The sequence below is a fragment of the Ursus maritimus genome, unplaced genomic scaffold (assembly GCF_017311325.1).
Source record: "Ursus maritimus isolate PB19 unplaced genomic scaffold, ASM1731132v1 scaffold_17, whole genome shotgun sequence".
In the NCBI taxonomy this organism is placed as follows: Eukaryota; Metazoa; Chordata; class Mammalia; order Carnivora; family Ursidae; genus Ursus; species Ursus maritimus.
Window position 1 is genome coordinate 39,959,443 of NW_024424119.1, and position 24,392 is coordinate 39,983,834.

At 44.8% G+C, this 24,392-nt stretch overlaps 1 protein-coding gene across 4 annotated transcripts; it reads right to left on the reverse strand.

The window, feature by feature from the left end:
• Window positions 1-5,440: 5,440 nt before the first annotated feature.
• On the reverse strand, window positions 5,441-18,392 carry LOC103678586 (lipocalin Can f 6.0101). Of its 4 annotated transcripts, XR_572731.2 has the most exons (8): window positions 16,875-18,392; window positions 16,376-16,512; window positions 15,576-15,649; window positions 14,792-14,902; window positions 14,335-14,436; window positions 14,134-14,179; window positions 8,609-8,751; window positions 6,621-6,702 (listed from the first exon to the last, which is right to left on the reverse strand). XR_572731.2 is itself a non-coding variant. In XM_008707964.2 (7 exons), exons 1-7 carry the CDS (start codon window positions 17,130-17,132, stop codon window positions 6,549-6,551), a joined length of 882 nt encoding a protein of 293 aa, XP_008706186.1. In that variant the 5' UTR covers window positions 17,133-18,392; the 3' UTR covers window positions 5,441-6,548. The 4 variants fall into 4 exon arrangements, 3 of the variants coding, with proteins under 3 accessions (XP_008706186.1, XP_008706190.1, XP_008706189.1); XM_008707964.2 differs by lacking the exon at window positions 8,609-8,751 and having other exon boundaries at window positions 5,441-6,702; XM_008707968.2 differs by lacking the exon at window positions 6,621-6,702 and having other exon boundaries at window positions 8,290-8,751.
• Window positions 18,393-24,392: the final 6,000 nt, after the last annotated feature.

Genomic DNA, 24,392 nt, shown 5'->3' on the forward strand with positions numbered 1-24,392 from the left:
CACAAATTTGAGAGCATGTTAGTTTTAAACGTCTTCTATATTTTTAAGACTGAAAGGTAATAATGAACCAAACGTTAATTTCAATATATGGGGAAGAACAAAACAGTAATACCTTTGAACATAAGTGTTGGGCACTGTTTTATTTTATTTTATTTTATTTTTAATCTTTTTTTATTATATTATGTTAGTCACCATACAGTACATCCCCGGTTTCCGATGTAAAGTTCGATGATTCATTAGTTGCGTATAACACCCAGTGCACCATGCATGGGCACTGTTTTAAATGCATCAATCCCAACACAAACCAGATGAAGCAGGTAAGGAGGAAACAAGCCCAGAGAGGTTAAGAAACCTGTTGGAGATCACACTCCTAGGCTTTCGTGAGGGATTCAATCCCAGGCAGTCTGGTTCTGAGTTCAGGGCATTACCTGCCATGCTCGACCCCTCCCTTCATATAAAAGTTGAAATTAACAGACTAGAAAAAGTTGAATAAAACCAGAAACTGGCTCTTTGAAAAGACCAGTAAAGTATATAAATCCCTGGTAGGGTCTGAAAAAGGAAAACCTCACCTTTTAATATTTACATGCTCTGCTTCTGGGCTCCCAGGGAAGCTATACCTTAACATTTACCAAGGTCAAAATGAGTCTGTGAAACCTCAGAGCAGGGCCTCTATTTCTGCCCCGAGCACACATTGTACATCTGCTTTGTTAAAAAATACCCAAAAGAGCATTCTACACATTAAAACAAAACCAAAAACAAAACAAAAAAAAACCCCAAAAAACCCTCCCTGTTCCCATAAGTCAATAAGCTTGCATATTACTAAAAAGGTAAGCTAAAGCCTGTAACATTCTGGAATGTTCTTTGTCATGATGCTTTGTAACTCTTTACATAAAAATCATCCATAACCCTCTACTATATGTCCCCCCCCCCTCCGGAGCATTCTCTTTGTGAAGATTATGTAATCCAGGCAGCTGTCCTACCTTGGGCTCAAATATAACGCTCTTCCTTTCTCTTTAAAATTTCAAAAAAGGTTTTGTTCATTTTGCATCAACATTTCTTGGCACAGTCAGGAGGAAATCAGGGTCACTTGCCTGAGAACACTGGGGGTCCTCTGGAACTCAGCATTTGGTACCAGCCAGGCCCCCTTAGTGCTCGTCTGACTTCTCAGCACCTCACAAGTATATCTGCTGAGTTCTCCTCGTATCCAGACCTCCCCAATTTGAGTTGACCGTCCTTTCATTTGAGCTGTTGAGAGTTGCCAGTAATACTGTCTAGGCAGAAATAACCTAGAGGGCTTGCACTTGATGGATTGGTTGTTGTTTTTTTTTTTAAAGGTTTTATTTATTTATTCGACAGAGATAGAGACAGCCAGCGAGAGAGGGAACACAAGCAGGGGGAGTGGGAGAGAAAGAAGCAGGCTCATAGCGGAGGAGCCTGATGTGGGGCTGGATCCCATAACACCAGGATCACGCCCTGAGCTGAAGGCAGACGCTTAACTGCTGTGCCACCCAGGCGCCCCCAAAAGAACAACTTCTTAACTCTTAGAAACCACAGTTTCTAGTGAAAACTAAGTAGATTACGTGTAAAACTTCATTCGGCATTACACAAAGTTCTAAGAGTTTTTTTTTTTCCTTTTCCTTCTGACAAATTTTGCTACAGAGAAAACATAAATAGCATGAGCCCAGCTGACTTGCAGTAAACAGAACAAGAGTTTTACATCAAATGCTGACAACTCTAAAGACGTGTCCATTTTAAGTAAACCAACGACTTTTGCATGTTTTCCTAGATTACATGAATTCGAAAAACATTTGGGTTAGTTTCTATCTTTCAGAGTTAAATTTAGAATGGCTAATTCTTACAAGCACTTGCCTTCAAACCAACTACCTAGAGCTCTTGTACAAACTAATTTTAGCAAAACCACCCAACGTTAGAGAAAATAGCTCACATTCACAACATACACGGACCACGCACAAATACACAGGTAAGGTACAAACAAAATCTTAAAGGCCCAGTTCCCAAATAGCTCCCTTTTACAAAATAAAATTGCAACCTGTTATAATTTACGGTTCCATTATTGGCCATTTTCCTCCAGAGTCTAATGAATATTATCATCAAGCATTGTTGGTAGGAAAAAAAAAAAAAAAGGATTGCCCAATTTTGGAGAACACAGTCCAAAGGGCTGCGTGCGGGCACTGACTGTCATTTCCCATTTTTCAATTAGAACATGGCTAGTTTGATCCAAAGATACCAGAAGCTACAGCAACAAACCAAAGGAGCTCAGAGTACCTCGGTGAGCATTAATTTATTCCTCCCTGAAAGTTGGGGCTTCACCAATCGAACCAAATGGCTTCCTAGTTAACCCATTTTTTTAAAAAAAGGATTTTATTTATTTTAAAGAGAGAGGGAAGGGGTGGGGGAAGGACAGAGGGAGAGAGGGAATCTCAAGCCAACTCCACGGGGAGCGCGGAGCCCAACACTGGGCTGGATCTCACCTGAGGTCATGACCTGAGCCGAAACCAGGAGTCAGCCGCTTAACCAACTCAGCCACCCAGGCACTCCAACCCCTTATTACCAGAGTAAGAAAGAACGCTAAGAGAGCCAAACCAATGGGAGGAAGGAGTAAGCTCACCTGTCCTCACGGAGTTCTCACCAAGAGACGTCTGTCCAAACGGAAACCAAAAAATGGTTAAGCATGGGGGCACCTGGGTGGCACAGCGGTTAAGCGTCTGCCTTCGGCTCAGGGCGTGATCCCGGTGTTATGGGATCGAGCCCCACATCAGGCTCCTCTGCTATGAGCCTGCTTCTTCCTCTCCCACTCCCCCTGCTTGTGTTTCCTCTCTCGCTGGCTGTCTCTATCTCTGTCAAATAAATAATCTTTAAAAAAAAAATGGTTACGCATGGGAGGCCGGTCGCGTGCATTCAGGGTGGGGTCCTGGGAACGATCCCTAGGACAGAGAGCCCGGGGAAGGCTGCTTGCCCTCCTCATTGGACTCCTGTTACAGGCTGGGGGCCCCGAACCACCGGCAAAAAGCTCGTGGCTGGCTTGCCCAATGTGTAAGCCAACCCAGGCTCGTGGGCCTGACGCGCAGCAAAGCCAAACTGCAAGATACCGGGGATACAGCAAGGAAAGGATTTATTGGAGAGGCAGCCAATGGAGGAGGAGACGGGAGAGCAAGCCTCAACTCTGCCTCCCAGAAGCAGGACAGTCGGGGTTGTTTAAAGGCAAAGGAAAGAAAGGTGGGAGTAAAAAGTGGCAGCTGTGCCCGGTAGCCCTGTTAACCCTTTGGTTACTGGTTGCATTCCCACATAGGCACTTCCCATGCTTTACTTGGATTTTAGGGAACCGTTGGGAAGTGCGGGGTTCTGCGTCACACATTATTTAAAGTGGATGTGGAGGAACCGGAACTCTCATATGCCGCTGATGGAAGCGTGAAATGATAGAGCCGCTCTAGACGAGCTTGTCAGCGTCTCTAACAAATTAAACATACACCTAGTATATGGCCCAGCTGTTGCACTCCCAGGTACAACCTGAAAGAAGTGTGTCCATAGCGGTGCCTGGGGGGCTCAGTCCGTGAAGCGTCTGCCTTCAGCTCGGGTCATGATCCCAGGGTCCTGGGACTGAGCCCCGTGTTGGGCTCCCTGCTCAGCAGGGAGCCTGCTTCTCCCTCTCCCTCTGCAGCTCCCCCTACTTGTGCTCTGTCTCTCTGTCAAATAGATAAAATCTTAAAAAAAAAAAAAAAAAAAGCTATGTCCCAAAACATGAATGTTCATCGAGCATTATTTGTATTAGCCAAGTATCTGCCAACAGACGAGTGGGTAAAAAATTTTAATATTTCCATAAAACAACATTATTCAGCAATAAAAAGGAACGGACTATTGGTGAGCACAACATGAATGAGCCTCAGAATAACGATGCCAACTGGAAGTAGGCAGGACAACAGAAAAAGACTCCCTACTGATGACCGCATTGATATAAACCTCTAGAAAATGCGAACTCTAGAGGCAGACCATGGATCAGTGGTTGCGTGGGACTTGGGTGACCGGTGGGAGGGAGGGTTTACGAAGAGAACTTTTGAGGGTGAGGGATATATTCACTACCCTGACTGTGGTGGTGCTTTCATGGGTCTATCTACATAAAACCTCATCAGATGTTATACTTTAAATAGGTACAGTCGATTGACAATTACATCTCAAGAAAACTATTAAAAATAGGAAATAACTTTTCAGTTAGCATTTTCACATAGAACCTTGGATGGTCATGAACACGATTTTCATTCCTGACATTAAGCGGGAAATGCCTGTGGGTGGAAGACAGGACAAGAGGCCTTGCCACGCAAGTTCTCCCAGCACAGGGCCCCTGCAAGTCCTTATTCTGAACTTTGCAACAACTGCGGGTGTCAGGAGGAGGAGACCAGAAGGGTCTGGAGGCTCCCTGACCCCCAGGTTCTAAAAAGTTCCTATACCAGCCTCCCCCTTAGGCCTTCTGTAGCCTCAAACTTCATGGTCTCTCCACAGCACCCTTGGGCTGCCTTCCGCTCCATGCTCCGCGCCGACCTGGTTTCCCTGGTCTGCAGAGAATCTGAGAAAGCCGGCATGAGCCCAGGCCTTCTGGAAGAGGCTTTCCAAAGTGGCCCATGTCCTCTTCCTGCTCGATTAAGCGCCCCCCGCCCCGCCCGCCCCTCGACGCCCGGCTGCGATGCGCGCGGTCGGCCACCAGGCGGCGCCAGACCTCTCGCGGTAGTCTCCGGAGGGCGGCCCCAGCCCGTGCACCTGCCAGCGGGAGGTGCGGCCCCCCCGGTACAGCTCTCCCTCCTGCAGGGAGAAAAGTCTGAGCAGAGGCATTAAGAGGCCGCCTGTGAGGGGGCCGAAGTCGTTCTCTGGATCCCTCTGAACACCGGGGCCGATCTGAAAAGGGCAATCTACGATTTCCCCTCCCACCCGCGGACGCCCGGCAGCAGCAAAGACCTGGTTTAGGGCGTCTCCTGGCATCCCCTCTCCGCAGTGGTAGTTCTAGAGATTGTAGTTTAAAGAGTTGGGAGGAAACCAACTCGTTCCATCCTTACATCAATGTTTTTCACTTTGGCTGCCCCTGTGAATCACCCGGGGGGCTTGAAAAATCCTGATGCCCGGACATATGCAACCTCCCTCACCTCGCACTGATCAAAGCAAGTCATAGAGCCGCATCTAATTTCAGCGTGTCCAGAGAAGCAGAAATCTTTGGTGGTCAACACAGATATCACAGCCCTCCGGGTGCCTGCGGGGCTCAGCTGGTTGAGCGTCTGCCTTCAGCTCAGGTCATGATCCTGGGGTCCTGGAATTGGGCCCCACCTCAGGCTCCCAGCTCAGTGGGGACCCTGCTTCTCCCTCTTCCTCCTGCTTCCTCCTGCTTGTGCGTGCTCTCTCTCTCTCTCTCTCAAATAAAAAAATAAAATCTAAAAAAAAAAATCACAGCCTAAGAGAAATAGAAAACTGGTAAAGAAAAAAAGGTACCAAAGATGATGATGCAATGATTTTATAGATAAATTCTCTTTAATTTAAATGATACTCTAAAGACTAGATCATCCTGAAGCTATTTAAATTATTTTCAGGTGCAAACCTCCCTTATCTGTTTTATGAAGTCAGCATTATCTTAAAATCTGATAAGAATCACTGAATAAAAAGACATTACGGAGGAAGCTCAATTGTGGAGGTGCGTGTAAGAATTACAATGCAATTATCAGCAAACTACTTCCAGAAATGTAGCAAAAGAAGAATAACAGCAAAGGCTTTAGATAGTACTTACTGTGTGTCAGGCACTGTTCTAAACACTTTGCAATATTAACTAATTTAATCTTTACAACGATCTATTGTTTAGATGTTGCTATTATTATTCCCCTCGTATAGATGGGGAAGAAATGTGTGGAATCTTGCTATATTCCGTGGTGTAGAGCTGAGATGAGAAAGTGCAGTGAGCGCGAGTGGAGAAGAGCGACTCAGGGGCAGACGCTTCCTGCACTCTTTTCCGGCCCCAGGGGAATGTGGACATGTGGGCCCCGCTGTCACTTTGGGCAGAGGCGTAGCAATAGAAATATCGCACAAGATGACTGCTGCTGTAGCAATCGCTCTGTTTTTGTTGAGTGGAGGTTCATACATGTACATGCCCCGAGAGTCTGAGTCAAACCAGCCAAGCTGATTTGAGGGAAGGGAGACAGTAAGTTAGGCATAAGGCTGCCCCTGAGCTCCCCACGCGCTCAGTCCCTCCCTTTCTTCTGAACCCTGCAAAGCTGCTCTTCCATTTTTGTCTGTAGATACAGAGACCTCTGGTGCCCTCAGGCCACCCCGACTCAACTCTGAAGCCTGGATCACATTTCAGGAACATCCATCTCCTTCCATCTGGCCAAGTCTGTGCCTATCATTTCACTAATTTTTTGAATCTCAACTTCTTTCAAGCCGCCCCCCTGGGGAGGGAGGGACAGAAATGGCAGTGAGGTGGCACTGTGGCCAGGGTGGTAAGAGATGGGGACACAGGTCATGAATGGATCCCTTCTTCCACTCTCAGAGGTTGATTGCTAGGCCTGCTCTTCTTGGGTGTGTGACAGACAGCCAGGACCCATTCCAAGAGCCCAGGGTTTTATGATGCAGTCGCCTTCCCATCTCTCCAATTCCACCAATGGGCAACACTCTGAAGGTCCCACATTCTTCGGTTTGAGCTGAGACACTCTCCTGAAAATATTAGGGCAAGACAAGGGAGAAAGAAGAAGGGTTCTTTAATTCCTCCTGTGTAAGTCAGGGGAGCCCACATATTAAGGCAATAAACATGGGGGGCCTGTGTCGTGATAAGCACTCTTCCAGGTGTTGGCTAACGTGGTGAACAGAATAAACTCCTTGATTTCATGGTATTTGCATTCTTGAGGGAGTGGGTCCAGGCAAGAAACAAATAAATAGGAGAGGCCAGTCAAAGAAGGTGGAGAAAGAGTGATACTTGATCCTCGGGGTTTAGAGGAGTCCCTGTAGGGTGACGCACAGGGGCCAGAAAGTGGTGAGGGAGTGGGCCATGCAGATATCTGGGGGATGAGTATTTTAGACAGAGGGAACAGCAAGGACAAGAGTTCAGAGATGGCATTGCTCATGGGTGTTTGAGGAAAATGGTGTGCATAACTAATTCAGACTTAACAGAAACAGGGAGAGAGAAGGTCATTGTGTCAGGTCGTGGGAATCCTGGCAGCTGGATAATGGTCTCCGCACTGCTGACCAGGTCTTATCCCCCAGGCCAGGCTCTCCTGAACCACCTGGCACTCCAGTTCTCTGTCTTTACCAAGAGGTTAGCCAGTAATTGTCTATTATTCTCCTAACGAAAACAGAGCCATCATACGTTTTTTGAAACCAAAAGAACAGTATTTCTGAAATGCTAATTTTAAAGAACAACAGCTAATATCTTGATGGGCTTGCTTCCAGGAGCACATTCTGCACCAAAAGTTCTGTCCTGGGACAAGAGGATCAGATGACAAAGTCCTCTGAGCCAAGAGTAGAGATTTGGAATCTTCATCCTTCCCTTAAGCCCCATAATAACCTCAGGGTGTTCTGGTTTGATATTTACTCTGGAAGTTTATTTGACATTTATCTAAATTTCCTCCTTTCAGGCTCAAACGAGTCATGATATTTGAAGGAGAACAGTAACAGGACAGCTTGAAAATAGCTCCTTAATCCCACAATCGTATAATCGAATGCCCATGTGACTGAAGGCACTCTGCGGGGACAAGCTTGTTTACTTGGGGGTAAATGCAGTACAAATAACTATAGTAAATAACAGTCGGGGGAGGGGCCATGTATAGAAAAGGGGGCCGGCAAACTGCTTCTCTTAAGGGCCAGATAGTAAATATTTCAGGCTTTGCGGGCCAAGGGGCAAAATCGAAGATATTATGTAGGTACTAATATAATGATACAGAAAGCACATTTCCATGTTGTTGATGAAACTTAAAATATAATATTGAGTACAACTTATTTCTAATATAGGTCTATTGGTTAGAAGAATGGATTTGGAGGGGGTAACATTTTGCTTAATTGGGGTTGAAAATTAGTGTTCTAATATGTTCTTAGCTCACGGGCTATAAAAAAATAGGCAGATGGAAGGATTTGGCCCATGGGCCATGGTTTGCTAACCCCTGGTATAGATAGTATGGTTTCAACATTTAAAGTGGTCCTGAGGTTTGGCTAATGTTATGGGGAGAGAGAGAGACGTGTAAGCATTAGAAGACATGCATTGACATTATTTGCAGATAATATGACCATACACCTAGACAGTCAACAGAATCCATAAAGCATTAGAACTGATTTTACTGTAACTAATAAAAAAATGTCATCAAGCTTGCTAAGGAGCTTAACTTACAAAAATCAGTAACATTTCTCTAGACCCAGCAAAAACGCATGATAACAACTAGTGGTTACAAAAACCAAAAACCAGAACAGACAGTCAAAGCATACAGGACTCAACAACCAAGAATACACGAGAAGATTACTAAGGAGAAAACTTTAAAACTCTAAAAAAAGACATAGAAGATGATCTGAATAAATCGACAGACTTGAGGCTCGCTTTGTTTTGGCCCAGTGAGCCCCGTGTCAGTCTTCAGACCTTCGAAACTTGCGCCGTGGTGATTTGTTACAAGAGAAAATCCGTCCGGGACCCATGTCTCCTGTCCAGCTGGATGCCGAAATAGGGTTTCCTCACTGTATTTTGATGCAGGAGCGGAGTCTCCTTGCATATATCTTTAACTCCTGGAAGGAAACGTGGCATATATGATCTACTGAATAATCCTAGTTTGTGTTTGTCTGCATTTGAAATATGTTCAGGGGTGCTCTTTGTAGCAAATTATTTCCGTTCCTCAACTCAATTTGTTTTCAGACCCTAAGAATATGTGGATGGGCAGTGAGGTGAGAGTAGGGTGATAAGAAACTAATTTAAAAAAAAACAACTTAGAATTTATGTATCACGGTGGAGAATCGCTGGTGGGACTTGGCTGTGAGCTCGGCCCTCCAGTTCCTGAACAGAGTGTATCGAGAAGCAGTAGCTTAGCTCCGGGTGGTGGCCGATTCCGCCACCTTTCATACGATCCCTGATTCCATTAGATATTCTAGAAAACGTTTAAGTAGGTTTGAAAACGCGACATCTTTCTCTCTGTGCGTCTTTTCGGTGAAATAATCTGGGCTGACATCAGCGAGATGGTGGAAGAGGCGGTGTGAGCCCTCGTCCCCTAACAGAGACACCTATTTCACCACCACTCATGGGCGAGGATCCCTTTGTGGGAGCTGGGAAGTACAACTGGGAGGGTCCAGCAGCCAGGTGGAGCAAAATACTCCCAGACTAGAAGCACTGAAGAAAGTTAAATGAATAGTTTCACTTCACCTGTGTCACCCCTCTCCCTGGGTGGCACAGAGCTGATGTCTCTGGGAGCTCATAAGAAAGCAGAATTTAAGTGAGGGTCACGGCTTCTCTACCCCAAAGTGAAGCAGTTGGAAGCAGTGGCTGTGACGTGGCCGTCTAGTCTTAGTAGGACGTAAGTAGCATGTAAGGGCTGTGTTGTAAAAGGTCGCAAGCCTGCTGGCAAAGAAATGATTAAGGGCCCACCCCACCCAAATCCATTGTTTCCGATGGGCTCAAAGCAGCCACCTTTAAATTAAGAAAGGGAGATGGGGTGGCCAGGGCATAAATGCCAATCTAGAAAATCGCCGAGTTTCCAGGCGTAAATCTATGCCTAAATAAGATTTTGGGGGATCTGGTTATCAATATAGGAAAAGTCAAGAGCTAAAGGCATAAGAAGCCTACTGAGTATTTGAAGAATTTGCATTGCCAAAAGAAATTTAGGACTGGCCTATAGCAAAAGCATGTGACTCTTTAATCCACAAAATAGTCTCTCCAAGCTTTGACAAGCAGAGCGCGGGTGTGGCTGGCGGTGCAATGGACGTGGAAGAACCCCCCAGGGCCAGGGACCACAGAGGGCAGTGGGCATAAGACCATATTTCCACCACATTCTCTTTTCTCTCACTTCCTGCAACTCAGGTTGACCACACGGATGAGGACGATGTCTTAGGGTTGGAGAAACAAGATAGGAAGAACGGAATTGCCAGCCAACTTGGAACGCTCGCTTTAGATTATTCATGGGAGAGTGAAATTAATTCTATCTTCATTCAACCACACTGGATATGGTAGAGTCCCCCCCCCTTTTGTTTTTTTTAATAGCAGACAAGCTAGATAAACTAACGAAATGTCCCAAACTGAGATACTGATCCTTCCCCACTACACTGGTTTCTCCAGCTGACTGGAGGAAATGGCAATTCCATCCTCCTAGCTGCCCAGGCCAAACTCCTTGGAGGCGTCCTGTGTCCTAGCCCCCGAGGATACACAGCATTAAGCCAGACCCGACACCTGTGATTTAGCTTGGCGCCTCCCAGAATTCCAGGCAGCACATGCATGGAGTGGGTCCGGGTTCTAGTCCTAAAAAGGTTAATATTCTTCAACCAAAGATCACCAGGAACATACTGGAGTTGAACAAGCTGGGTTTATTATTACAGGGAGGAAGAGCGCTCACCATGGGGAGCCATGAGTGTCTCAGTAAGAGAAGGTTAGGAAGAACCTACTACAGGATTTGGGGAAGATCTGGGAAGCTCTAGATTGGGTGCTGTCAGAAAGCAGGGGCAAGTCTGATTGGTTATCTTAATAAATCTTACCTGTAAGGAGTGGAGACGAGCATGAGGGTAAAGAAGTAGAATTCAGTCGTTTTAGCAGAGAGAGGGGGCATATTTGCACAATGCCCTTGTTTTTTTTTTGTTTTTTTTTTTTTTATCTCAGAGTGACGCTGTCTAATGTTGATTTTTTATGAGATTGTTTATGTCTAATAATGGTCTAGCTGTGAGCATCGGGCCAGCTTGTGATAACACTGAAGCCTAGCAGTGGGAGTCACGATGGTTCTAGAATAGCAGGGACTGTTTTTCCTTCCCAAACGGGTGGTGGTATCTCCTTTGCAGGCCACAGGCAGTCAGCCTCCTTCTGTGACCCCACTGGCCATTGTGCCACTTGCACCCAACCCTGCATGAGTGACCCAGCTCTGTACTTGGAACCCGGAGGGCGGTGCTGCTCTGGCTTGTTTACCCACATCATTTCTTCCTTTCCCTTCCTTTCCCTTCCCTTTCCAGAAAGACTGCTCTGCTTCTGATCTACGGACATCTTCACTCCTTGCTTTCCAGTATTCTGAACATTTCTTGACTCATTTGCATAAAGGGGCTGGAGTTGGAGGGTAGGTTTCAGTGTGAGCTCAAGCTGCCATCTTGACCTGAGAACAACAGAGGGTCTTTCTCTGCATGCTTCTTGGCTGACAGGTGGCACTAACCAGCCATCTCCTGTCATCATTGTGGCCCTCCTTGCATTGTTATTGTTGGTAATGTCTTCAGCGTTCTCAAGGGTATGTTAAACCATGCCTCTCTGGGTATCAGCTGTTCTATCCCGTAAGTGCTAACAATTAAAAATGAGGGGTTCTATGGGTCACCTGGATGGCTCAGTTGGTTAAGTCTCGGGCTCAGGTCATGATCCCAGGGTCCTGGGATTGAGCCCCACATTGGGCTCCCTGCTCGGTGGGGAGTCTGCTTCTCTCTCTCCCTCTGCCCCTCCCCCCAACTCTTGCTCTCTTTCTCTCTTGCTCTCTCTCTCTCTCAAATAAACAAATAAAATCTTTTTTAAAAAATGAGGGGTCCTAGGGGCCCCTGGGTGGTTCAGTCAGTTAAGCATTTGACTCTTGATTTCAGCTCAGGTCGTGATCTCAGGGTCATGGGATCGACCCTCAGGTTGGGCTCCATGCTCAGTGGGGAGCTGGCTTGAAAGTCTCTCTCCCTCTGCCCCCCTTAAATAAATAAATAAGTAAATAAATAAATAAATAATTTTTTTTTTTTTAATGAGGGATCCTGGATTTTCTCGAGATCTGGCATCAGGGACATGACTACTCCATCTGATGGACTTGTTGCATCACATCTGAAAATAATGTAACATTATGTGTCAACTATACTTAAAAAAAAAATGAGTGATCTCAGCCTGACTGGTTGGCTTTCTACATAGCCTTTTGCCATATTTCAGCCAATCAGACCAAATGCTTAAGTCCGGAGCAATAAGTCTGAGCCTAACTTCTTCTTCTGACCTGGAGGCAGAGTAAGATGTGGGGAGTGCCACATGCCTCCAAAGCCTTCCCTCGTTACCCTTATGTCCATAATGACCTAGTCATTCCTTTTGTAGGACAACGCCCCACCCAGGTCTTGCTCTGCCCCAACTCCCATGTGTAACTTTTACACTGTTGCTAAAGGATTATAAATGGGGAAGAATCTTTAATTTCCCTTTCCCCAAAGCCTGTAAGCTCCCCAAAGAAGAGGCTGAAAGCATTTTGCCTCCTTAATGCCTCCTGACCGTACCAAGTGCAGACTGCTGAAGGTAAGGATTGCTCACCCTTAATGGAACCTCACTCAATATGTTCACAGAAGATGACTGTAGGGATTAAAGGCGCTTTTCCAAGAGAATGGGAGGACACCAACCATCTCCTAGGATGAATGACATAGAGAAGCTGAAAAATGGGGACAGGTCCTGAACCCTGTTGAGCCAGTACCAGGCTCTGCAGCATCTGTCTCTCAGCACTCCACTGAAAAAGAGAATTCTAGCATGGGGCAAACTCTGGGCAGGTTTCTCTTAACAGGTCACTAAGAAACAGGCAAATCAAAGGGCAAGCAGCACTCACAGGGACAGAGTTATAGCAGAGGAAGGAGAAACTCAGGGATGATTCTGAGAAGCTAGAGAAGAATTATGGGTTCAGAGCCAGGGAGGTCCCCCCCCTCCCATTCACTTGTTGTCAGCCCCACATTGCTCTATACACAAAGACAAACCACAGGACTGCAAGACTAATGATTTATTGACCAAGGAGAGGAAGGTCTTATTCATGGTAGAGTTCTCCTGCGTATGGCAAAGGGAGTTGGAAGTTAGGAGAAAATCTTTAATTCTTGGTTGGTTGTTGAGTTTTCCTAGATAATTAGGGAAGATCCTGAAGACCCAGACAGAGATAATGCTTTCACAAGTGATAATGATGGAAATCAGGTCACAGAACTTGTTACTAGATGGCGTGGGGACCATGGAAGGGAAGATCCTGGAGCCCAGATGAGGAAGCATTCACTCAGCACTAAATCAGCAGATGAAAAAGAGAACACAGAAATGTATTACGCACTTCTTGGATTGAATTGAGAGCAAAAAGAATTTCTATTATAGAGACAAATGGTGAGGAAGGAGATGTCAACCTGTATTCTAACCAATGTCATTTGCCAAAATAGGGGAGGGAGGGCAATGAGTAAATGCCTTTTTTTTTTCCCTGTTGCTGATCTCATCTTAATATTCCCCAAACTGAATCTATGACAAAAAGAAAGGAAGCAGTGAGGGACACAAGGCTTCTTTCTGTCACCTTCAGCACTAGAAGTTTTGAAGAGTTTTTGATAAATGGAGAGACAATGGCAAAGCCATAGCTACCTTTTATTAAATGCTTACTTTATGCAAGCCACATTAGCTGAATGAAGCTCTACAATAAATCTAAGATAGGAAACTGATGAGAAAAGTCAGAGTCTATTTTCCTGCTTAGAGGACAAGTGGACATTCAGACGGTGCTATTTCCAGATGAGAAGTTAAGGACGTGTGGAGATCAAAGGAAGAAATGTTTGCCATAAATTGGAGGGTGAGATGGCCTTCTGGGCATGGAAGATAGACCATGAACACAGAAATGGCTATGTGTATGAATAATGAGTATGAAACTCACACCCTATTACTCTTACCCTATTTCAAATGTTTAAGTCTTAACGATTTTTAGCACATCATCAATTACTGAGGCCTTTCACCAACATCATGTCCACACAGTAACTCGGTAGGGTAGACATCATTGTCCCCCTTGTGATTGCTTAGGTCATCTGTTCAAAAGCACGTGATAGGAATGAGTCCTGAACCCAGCTCCTCTGACTCCACATCTCAAGCTCTCCCCACAAAGCTTCCTTACCAAATTATTTTCATTGTCATCTTTGGACACAAACCCCTAATGCTTCTGGAAGGTACTCATCCCTGGGCCACCCTCTCCACCAGAAATTACCAACCTGGAGTCCTGGGCCTCTTCACTCCCTCGGGCCTGGAGACAGCGATCTGTAAAGACAAAGCATATGCAAACACCAACCCCAGTTTACTCCCCAGGGTAAGACAAAGGAGACCAATCAATTAGGGGTATTGCCTTCTCTTGTTTTTTTCCCTTCAGTAACATGGGAATTTAGGAAGGGAAAACCAAAAATAGCTGAACTTACCAACTTCTGTCAGGTTGAAGATGTTTTCCTTAACAATTCCATGTTTTTGGCAATATTCCACAAAATTTTTCTTGACTTCTTCACTCGTGTCTGGTTCTCGGGCTGTGGGGAGAGTGACAGGAACTATTGTATCTTGAGTATGTCACTGAGGCTCGTGAGGGGGTGGCTCCAGATGGATGGGAAAATGAACAGCACTGATTGGGTGCTTAGGTGGAAGTCTTGGGGATGGGTTATAACCCGTCTTGAATTTGACATCTTAAGGATATGCTTCTGGCACCATGAGAGAGGTTACCATTTTCCCATCACCGAGCTTGAGGGATTACCAAAGGTGAGCATCTGTCTTCAGGGGAGCAGAGACATTCCAGGATAAAATTGGGAGGACCACTTTGTCTGCAGGCTCACCTTCCTTTCGCCCCCTCCCCACCCCAAGATGAGTGTCAGAGTGAAAATACTCTACCATAGAGCTCTATCAGTTGGAATGAGTCCTTCTCGTTGAAATTCACAAGATGAAATATAATGTAGTCAGTGTAGTCTGTTTCAACTATCCTAAATACATTGTATCCATCATCTGTGGAGGAAACAGAACACAGCTCAGAGCTTGTTCGGTCCACGGGAAGCAAGGGAAACCCTTTACTTAGTCTCACCCACAAAACAGATTCAAGTGCATATGGTGGAAGAGAGAGAGCGTGCTATCTAATGCCTTCATTTACGTCTCCCGGGGCTTCGTGAGGCAACATCCCAAGGGATACTGGTACAATGACTACAAGTGGTAAAAAAATTCAGCCATAGCGGCAACTTATGCTCTATCACCCTCCCTGAGACTCACCTACCTCCCTTGACCGTCTCTGCCAACCATGTGTCTCTGTCCTCTCTACAAGCCCCACTGGCATCCATACCCAGGGCTGTATCCCGAGCAATGTGCTGTGGCAATGGCCCACCAGACATCATCAGAAAGTGCCGGGGAATGAGAAGCTGCCCTGCCTCTTGTTTTTCTGCGAATTTCCTTTCCTTGCTGGAGGTACCTATAACCAAACTGCCTTCTTTATCTGATGGCATTATGTGCCAGGCATTGGCTTTTATACCTAAGATTCTTCCAGATTCAGGATATTATCTATTAGATGGCCCCCATTATATCATGTGCATAAACACTGATCAGGAATTGGTCAAGATCCTGAAGATACTGGGGTTTAGTAAATTCTTGGAGTTGGAAGTCAAATTTAGAAAGACTTTCATATACTTACACTCAACACTATAGTCACCATCCTTTTCTGTTTTGTCAGAAAGCAGAGCAAGTTCAGTACACTTTCCATCCACTCTGTAAAACAGAAGAAGCTGATGTCCCAGAGATATTGACGGGTTAGGCTCCCTCACACTCTACCTATGACTTTCTATTCCACTTAACTGTTGAACACTTTGGGGGTGCAGTTTCCAAAGAGCTTTTATTTACATTATTTCACTTTAGGTGATACTTCAAGAATGAGTCAATGACTTCTATCACTGTTCTTCTGCCGCTATTTCCCACTATTACTACAACCACCTGGCTAGATAATTAGCCGAGGGCTCACCAGGGGCCAACCTCTCAGATAAGTGCTCTACAAACATCACCTCACTCGGTCCTTGCAAAACACCACGAGGGAATTATTATCATCCTCTTTACCCAAGGGAAAACTGGGGTGGAAAGAGATGAAGTTTCTTGGTCATACAGCTAGTAAGAGAGAGGTTCGAGAGAGAGAGAGGCTGCCAATTCCAAATCCTGTGCTCCAAACCTATGTCACACTCCTTATGATTCTGAAACCCTCCACCCCTTACCTCCTCTACTCCTGTTTTAGTTTACTTCTGTCATGATTCTTGTCTCTGAATCTAGAAAAGGCCCAGGTTCTCCAGGTCCTGGATCAGTGTCAGATAATGGGCTCTGATTTTGAATACAGACCCAGGGTGTATGTGTGCACCCGTGTGCATGTGCGTGTGCTCGCACGCAGAGTTCTAACACCATATTCAGACTCTCATGTTTCCTTTCCCAAGTGAAAAAGGCCACACTTACTTTATATGCATGTTAAAGAACAGAGAAGAGTTGCTCAGGACTTCAATGTGATTCACAAAAACCCTCATGCTACCATTTTCTTCTATCTTTTCCCTGACATCGGAGGCCAAGAGAACAGAATACCAATATCCTGAAATCTGCAATAAATCAGTAAAATGATTGGGTGAGAAAAGAAGAAAGGGAACAACACCACAGGATCACACGTCTCCGTGAACCCTGGCTTGTGGGCCGGGACTCATAATGGTGACATGAACGTGGAATTAGACCTCAGGTCAATTGGCGCCACATCTAGGGCTCTTTCCACTGCCCCTCCAAGGAGAATAGAGGACCCCAAACATTGTCATCTTTTCACATGGAACAACTGCTCTTAGTGGAAAGTCTGAAACCACCCCTTTGTCTAGTATGTCAAAGGAACCCCGTCCTCCGGTAGGGCCACATTGCCTCAGAATCCTCCAAACCACCCCCAAGGTCTGAAGCTACTACACTTTACCGACTCTACCTTTGAAACATCGAAGTTTCTTCTCACAACATCGTTTCCTTCCTCGTGGGCACAGACTAGAATCAGCCCCAAACACAGCACCAGCAGCTTCATCTTGGCAGGGGATGGCACCGTCTTCCCCACAGTCACTGAGAGGGAGTCTCTCCCTGCTGGTGGCTCCACTCTCCAATCCTCTGTTTTTATATCTGGTCCGGATCTAGTTTTTTCATCCAGGGGACACCACCTTTCCTCCTCCCACTCCGTGAAATGGTCTGTCATTCACTGGTGTGAGGCCAAGGATTGTTCTGCCCTTTTGAAACTTGGCAATCTCGTCTCTTTTAGATCTCCTTGGTGGCCTTAGATTTCTCAAAACACATACGCAAGAAAAATAGTGGGAAAAAAAGAGCTGCCTTTTGGAACCAGATTTAACTGTGGCTCTGGCTTGGAATCAGAAAGGCAATTATGTGTGGTGGGAATGGACTATAACTGGGAAGTGGAGTGTGCAGGGGACCTATATTCCACCACTTACGTGGTGCGCAGAATTGGGCATGCCACTCCATTATTATTAATTTCAGAAGCAAAGCAACTGTCTCTACCAAAGATGATAGTACCTTTCACAAAACGTTAAAATAGAGTTGATCAAAATAGGATGGAATAAAATAATGACATATGGTTTCTGATATTCAGTATATTTTAATTTCTTTTCCTTATTCTCTGAACCACTGTGGTTTCCCCTTTCCCCCACAATGAATGGACAAAGTATTTAATCCCTGCGTATATATCACCAAACCATAGGCCTCGTAAGAGAGATGGAGAAGTACAAAATGTCATCTCTTCCTTCAAGTAACCTTCAATGGAGTTGGGGAAATGCTTCATCTACTCGATGAAAACTTTACTCTACCAGTATATGAAATAACCCAACTGAGTGGGACTAAGTCCAAACCATTGTAGGTCAGAAAAGGGGTGACACTGGGGAGGTGGTATCACATAGAAAGGGCTTAAGAACATGGCTTTGGAATTAATGTAGATCTGGGCTTCCTTCTTATCTCTGCCATTTTGAAGCCATGACGACAGACTTAACTTCTCTGAGCCTTAGTTTCCTTTAAATGGGGATAACTGTATGTGCCTCATAGATTACTGTAGGGATTCAATGGGATGGTATGTGTAGAACCCTCAGCATAATGTCTGGCACGTGGTGGTCAGAGAATTATTCCTGGAGAAGGTGGGACTTGGTATAGGTCTTGAAAGTCAGGGAGTGTATAAAGATGTGGAGGGCATGTGGGAAGAGCATTGCAGGTGAGTACGATCCCGTGCCCCCAGCTGGGGCTTGTTAAAAGCTGTGGTTCGTTTCTGCCTTGTGTCTTGTCCCTTTCTGCACCACCCCCCAAACAGAAAGAGGTGGGTGTCATGGAAGAGCTGGGCACAAGGCAGTGAACCTAGGAATTGTGGCATTCTATCTGCAGCTTTACAGAGTCACTCCAGGAACACCTGGGTGGCTCAGTTGGTTAAGTGTCCCATTCTTGATATTGGCTCAGGTCATGATCTCAGGGTTCTGAGATCAAGCCCTGTGTTGGCTCTGCCCTCAGTGCAGAGTCTACTTGAAATTCTCTCTCCTTCTCCCTCCCTCTCCCGCTGTGTGTGCGCTCTCTCTCAAATAAATAAATAAATCTTAAAAAAAAAAAAAGTCCCTCCAGCCCCTGTGACCATTCCTTATATCTGCTCAACCAGTATCTAGGCACTGGTATTTTGAGGTCTATATAACTTTAGCCATTATGGGCTCTGAGTCTTCCTGCCCCTTAGATGAAAGAACTGACCTTGACTTGGTGGCAAAGGCTGTGTATTTTATTCCCTCCATTTGATTAACCAAAATCAACATCCCAGTAGGCACTTTTTTCTAGAAATTGGCAAATAGATTTCAAAATTTTTAAATTTATATGAAAATGCAAAGGGTCTAGAATAGCCAAGACAAATTTGAAAATGATGAACAAGTTGGAAAATTAACATTATTCTATTTCAAGATTTTTAAATAAAGCTACCATAAAAAAGACTGTGTCATATTAGCATGATCAACACATACACGAATGACTGATTTTTGACAAAGGGTGTCATGGTTTCAACAAGTGATGCTAGAAAAATTGGCTATCCATGCGGTGAGATGAATTTCAATCCTTACATCATATACAAAAATTAACCCAAAATGGATCATAGGCATAAATTGAAAACCTAAAACTACAAAACTTTTCAAGGAGAATAGAGGAGAAAATCTCTGTGACCCTACGTTAGGCAAAGATTTTCTAGATATAATACAAAGCATGAGTCATAAGAGAGCAATTTCATAAATAGGATATCATCAAAATTAAGCAGTTTTGTTCTTCAAAAGTCACAAAAGAATGAAAGAGACAATTTGGGAGAAAATACTTGTAAAATAAATAAATAAATAAACAAACACACATACATATACGTTTTACATACATATTTATGTAATATATATTATTAAAAATAAAATGATATTTTATATTATGGGTTCTGGCACAATCCCGTGATTGTGGCCTCTGCTGCTGTATTGGGAAGCTAGTCTTTGCACCTTCCCTTTTATGAGATCAGCTGAGTAGGGTCTTGATTCTTGTTAAGGGTAGCCTGTCATTCCAGGGCTGAACTGCCTTGGCCCCAAATATCTACCGATCTTTTACGACCAGAGAGCTAATATTCAATCATATAGCCACATTTCAAACATGAAACCTGAATCCAAACTGCTATATTACAGTCAAGTTGCTTCAGCAAATTTTATATTTAAGGCTTTTAGGCTTCATCAAACTTAGGAACAATCTGGTAACCAAAGAAAGAAGGTCTTGTTCAAAGTCACATTTGTTCAAGGATGGGATTGTGCCAGAATCCACTTACCAAGGCAAATAGTTGTAATGAGGATGCGGCAGTACAAATATCATCTGTCCAAGGGCCTGATACATAAAAAAAATATTTTAATGTCAGAAATAGAGTAAGAACTCAGTGTTAGATAACTGCTTTACAAATATCCTTTCCTATAATCCTCATAAGAGCTTTATATGATAGGGATTATCCTGTTTTGCAGAGGTAGGAACTAAGATTCAGAGAGGTTAAGTAAACCGACCAAGATCACACAGCCAGTCTGTGGGAGAAGCCATATTTGAACCCAAGACCATCTGACCCCAGAGCCCCTACTCTTATCACTTCACTTGTCGAAGATCAAAGCTTGATGTTTCTGACGTGAAGGACAAATGCTTTAGACCCTCAGAGGCACCTGCCGGGTAGTTATGACTGAAGAAGCCGCATGTCGATTTCTCAGAAATGTGGAACCGTGGGTGTGGCTGTCAAGAGTCTAACCGGGTGAAGGGCAAGTAACAACTCTTTAGTAAACAGATATCTGATAGCTGAATGGGTGGACGGGTGATATGGAGAGATTGTTCTTCTCATAAGGAATGTGGAGATACTTCTATACCAAAAAGGAAAAACTCTTCCCTTCCATTCATGGCTTCAAGTTCAGAACCTGGTCACCAACACATTAGGACTTCCTCACTCAACACCAAATACAAGGCATTTTATAAGTGACCCAAGAGAAGGGTGACAGTCTACCAGGTGGTTGAGAAATGACTGGCCTACATTGTGACTCAGCATGTGGGTAAGGGGTTTATGGAATCCATATATGAATGGATAATAATCCATTTATAGCCAGGCAACTCGATTGAAATGAATTGACTGACTGGAAATGGACTTAGTGACCTTGTCTTCAGTCATACTCTTAATTAATTGAACAGATCACTCACTGAGAAAGCCAGTGGGAACATCCAAGCCATGTTACATAAACCAAGATGTTGTCAGTGCCAAGAAGAATAGGAAGAAACACAAGCTTATTTAATTCATGTGCCAGAATGGAAGTGTTTCTTGGTCCCTAACACCCCGGGTGATTATACATTCTCTTGATACCAACTCAAATCCAGTTCTAAAATATCCACTCCCTTTACGGATGAAAGGTTTCTTGGAGCTAACAACATACCATCTGTGTCAGCTGGGTCCTCTGGAAAACAGATACTGAGACAGAGTTGGGGTGTAAAAGGCTTATCCGGGAGTAACATTTGTGAAAGGAAAAAGGAGGAGGCAAGGTTACAGAAGGATTAGGAAAAGATGATGTAGATGCAACAGAAGTTTCCGTCAGCCCAGTGGGCAGCTCCGAAGAACACTAGAGGAGTCCTGCGTCAGGCAGAAATTGGATAGACCCTTGTACCACAGTCGTGTTCAGTCACTGGCTGGAGCCACCTCAGGAAAACCAGTACCTCAGCTCAAGAACGGAGGTAAATCTGAACAGTGAAGGCTGTCAGCTAACCGCACTCCTCATACCTCAGCCATGAGCCCTTTCTTGGAGGGAGAATCTGAGTAATACATCTCTATGTCTGGCACACCATCCTAGTATCCAGAAATAAGGAGTCTCCTCAAAAGAGTCCACAGCTCTCTTTCCACATAGGGTAGAAGCAATGGTAAAAGCAGAACTCTTTACCTTCTTTTCTTTGGGGGGGGGGGGGCGGGGGTTCCTTTTTTTTAATTTAAATTCAATTTCTAATGTCAAGTTTCTACCACAGCACGAGGGCTCCCTGTAGGTCAGAAAACCAAGAACCCCAGTGATTATTGCCTCCAGATCCACTCATCAAAATTCAGCAAGTACTTACGCGCATATGGCCCCAAGCTACCCAGAGGACCGTCTTTCCATTGAAAAGATAATAGTGACTTTGGAGTCAGAAAAACCTGGATTCAAATTCTGACTACAATGAACCCCTGTGAGCTTCCCTTTCCTCAAAGAGCTTTTGCGAAGATAACATGAAAAGGTTTAGAAAGTGTTAGAATGCAATAGGTTCCCAAAAAATATTAGTCTTTGCACTCTCTTCCTCTCCTCTTCTGAGGTTAGAGACCATGTTTGGTATTTCTTGTGAACTCCACTCTACCCCTCCCCCTTGGTCCCCCACACCAGCCAGGTTCTAGTAGAACGCCTGGACTCTGCATAGCAAGTTTTCAATAAATCTTCGCTGACTGTGTTATATATGTCTCACCTATGACTTAGGCAAGTTCATTCCCTTCTCTGGCCTCAATTTCCCCGGGATAAAAATGAAAAGATTCCGTGGTTCATAACTATGGAGGGCACTAGTCCTGCGAGGTTTTGGAAATGAGGGAGGGGGTATGGCATTTTTGGTTTTTGCAGTGACTGTTAAGTGCTACTGACATTTGGTGTCCAGGATCCAGGGATGCCAACCCTTCTACCACACCTAGGCTGGTCCCCCGTGGTGGAACTGTTTCATCAACACATCCATAGTGCCCCCATTAGAAAGCATTGAATGATCTCTCTAGGGCTTGGCAAATCTCACCTTCTGACACCAAATTGATGCTTCTCTGGTGTGTGTGTGTGTGTGTGTGTGTGTGTGTGTGTGTGTGTGTGTGTTTTCAAAGGATGGACCATCACAGCTGCACTACAAAGGCCTGTTTTGCTTAAAGAAGGTATTTTTGTTTCCAAACATTTCAGCAATTCCCAGATTATTCCGGAAGAGCCGGAAGTACAGCAAGGCACAGTGTGGCCCCCTGGTGGTCATCCAGAGGACCGCGCTGCGTCCCCGCCCTACTGCTGGTGCTCCCGACCCGCTGTAACAGCCTCTTGCCGGCTTCCTTTCGTCCTGCGTGCATTGTGAGGTTTCTGCCCTGGGGAGTATTAAATGGTTGCTTATTTTTGTCATATGCATACATACAAATATAATTTGCACCTATCAGCTGAAGAGTCTCAGCAGACTACAGAACTGGTTCACATTACGGTCTGAAAATTGGGAAGTCTGTTATTTTGACAAATTTGAGAAATCTAGCAAAAGTTCTTGGCTCTCATCTTCATCTCGTTGATTTCCATTCACAACTTAACCCTAGTCCTAACCAATTTTCTACAAAGCTTCCAGAGCAAACTTATAAAAACGGTAATGAGATCACTTTACTCCACCGTTCTCCCCATCTGTTGACCCCTCCAAGCCCAGCCTCATGTCTGAGTCCGCTCCCTCTTCCACTGGTCTGCTATTCCCTGAACACGTCGAGCTTGTTGCCGGCTCGTGACCTGAGCAATTGTTACTTCTTCTGCCTAAAACACGTTCTCCTAACTCGTTGCAAGGCTGGTTCTCCCCAGAGTCACTATCTAGCCCTGCTTTATTTTCCTCCATAGCACATAGTCCCTGCAATTTTATTATATATTTATTTTGTTGCTTGCTTATTGTCTATCTCTCTGAATAGAATATACACTCTGGAGAATAGGGATTTTGTGTGCTTGTTTCCTGCTGTGTCTCAATGCCCAGGACAGCACCTGGCATGAAGCCAGAGTTCAATGTGACAAAAAAAGAATAAAGGAATGGTAAGACACTGGCTATGCGGCATTTCAAAAATCCTACTTTGGATGTTTCATGCCAGAGTGTTGTTTTGTTTTGTTTTTTTTAACATGTTTGTTTGTTTAATTTCTAAGAAGGAGCCAAAAGCACTGTGGGAATAAAAGATCTACTTCTAGGGGTGCCTGGGTGGCTCAGTCAGTTAAGCGTCTGCCTTCAGCTCAGGTCATGATCCCAGAGTCCTGGGATGGAGCCACGCATCCATCAGGCTCCCTGCTCAGCGGGAAGCCCACTTCTCCCTCTCCCGCTCCCCCTGCTGGTGTTCCCTCTCTTGCTGTGTCTCTCTCTGTCCAACATAGAAATAAAAATCTTTAAAAAGAAAGAAAGAAAGAAAGAAAGAAAGAAAGAAAGAAAGAAAGAAAGAAAGAAAGAAAGAAAGAATAAAAGAAAATCTACTTCCATCTTAATTCTGGAGATATGTAAGTAAACTAAATCACACCAGTGACAAAATAAATCAATTCTGGGAACTGAGTAGACAATGCTTAATACTTTTACAAACATTTTACTAACGTTTCTTAAAAGAGGAAAACAATCAAAGACCACAGATAATTATGCATCGAAAATAACAGAAATATTAATACAGTCTCCCCCAGATGGTTCAAACTGGATCATTTCTCGGTGTCCAGTCTTTTCTCTCCCCCAGATGGGAATCATCACAGCCACCTTGCCCAGCGTGTATTGGGGGAAAGAAGCACTCAGGATCCCTCTGGTTTTCTTTTTTACAGGATGCACTCAACAGCATTCACAAGCCTCAGCCTCCTGGTGCCCAAAGGGGAGGACTTTTGCATTGCCTCCATCACCCTTGCTGCAGGGTGAGCCTGAGGCTCTTGCTCAGCAGGGGCAGGACGTGGAGAGAAGAGCCAGACACAGCAAGCTGAAGGTAAGGAGATCAAGTGCAAGCTGGAATCTACTGGGCACGGCTGCATCTGTCTGTCCATCACCTCATCGGACTACAATGACCTTCAGAGAGTCATGGCCATTGCTTCACTTCCAAATTTCCTGCACGCTCTTCTTTTGGCTAACTCCAACTAGAACTACACAGGGAAAGCATTGCTGGAAAATACAGTTCTCAGGGTAACCAAGCTGACAGAACACAAGCCACTAT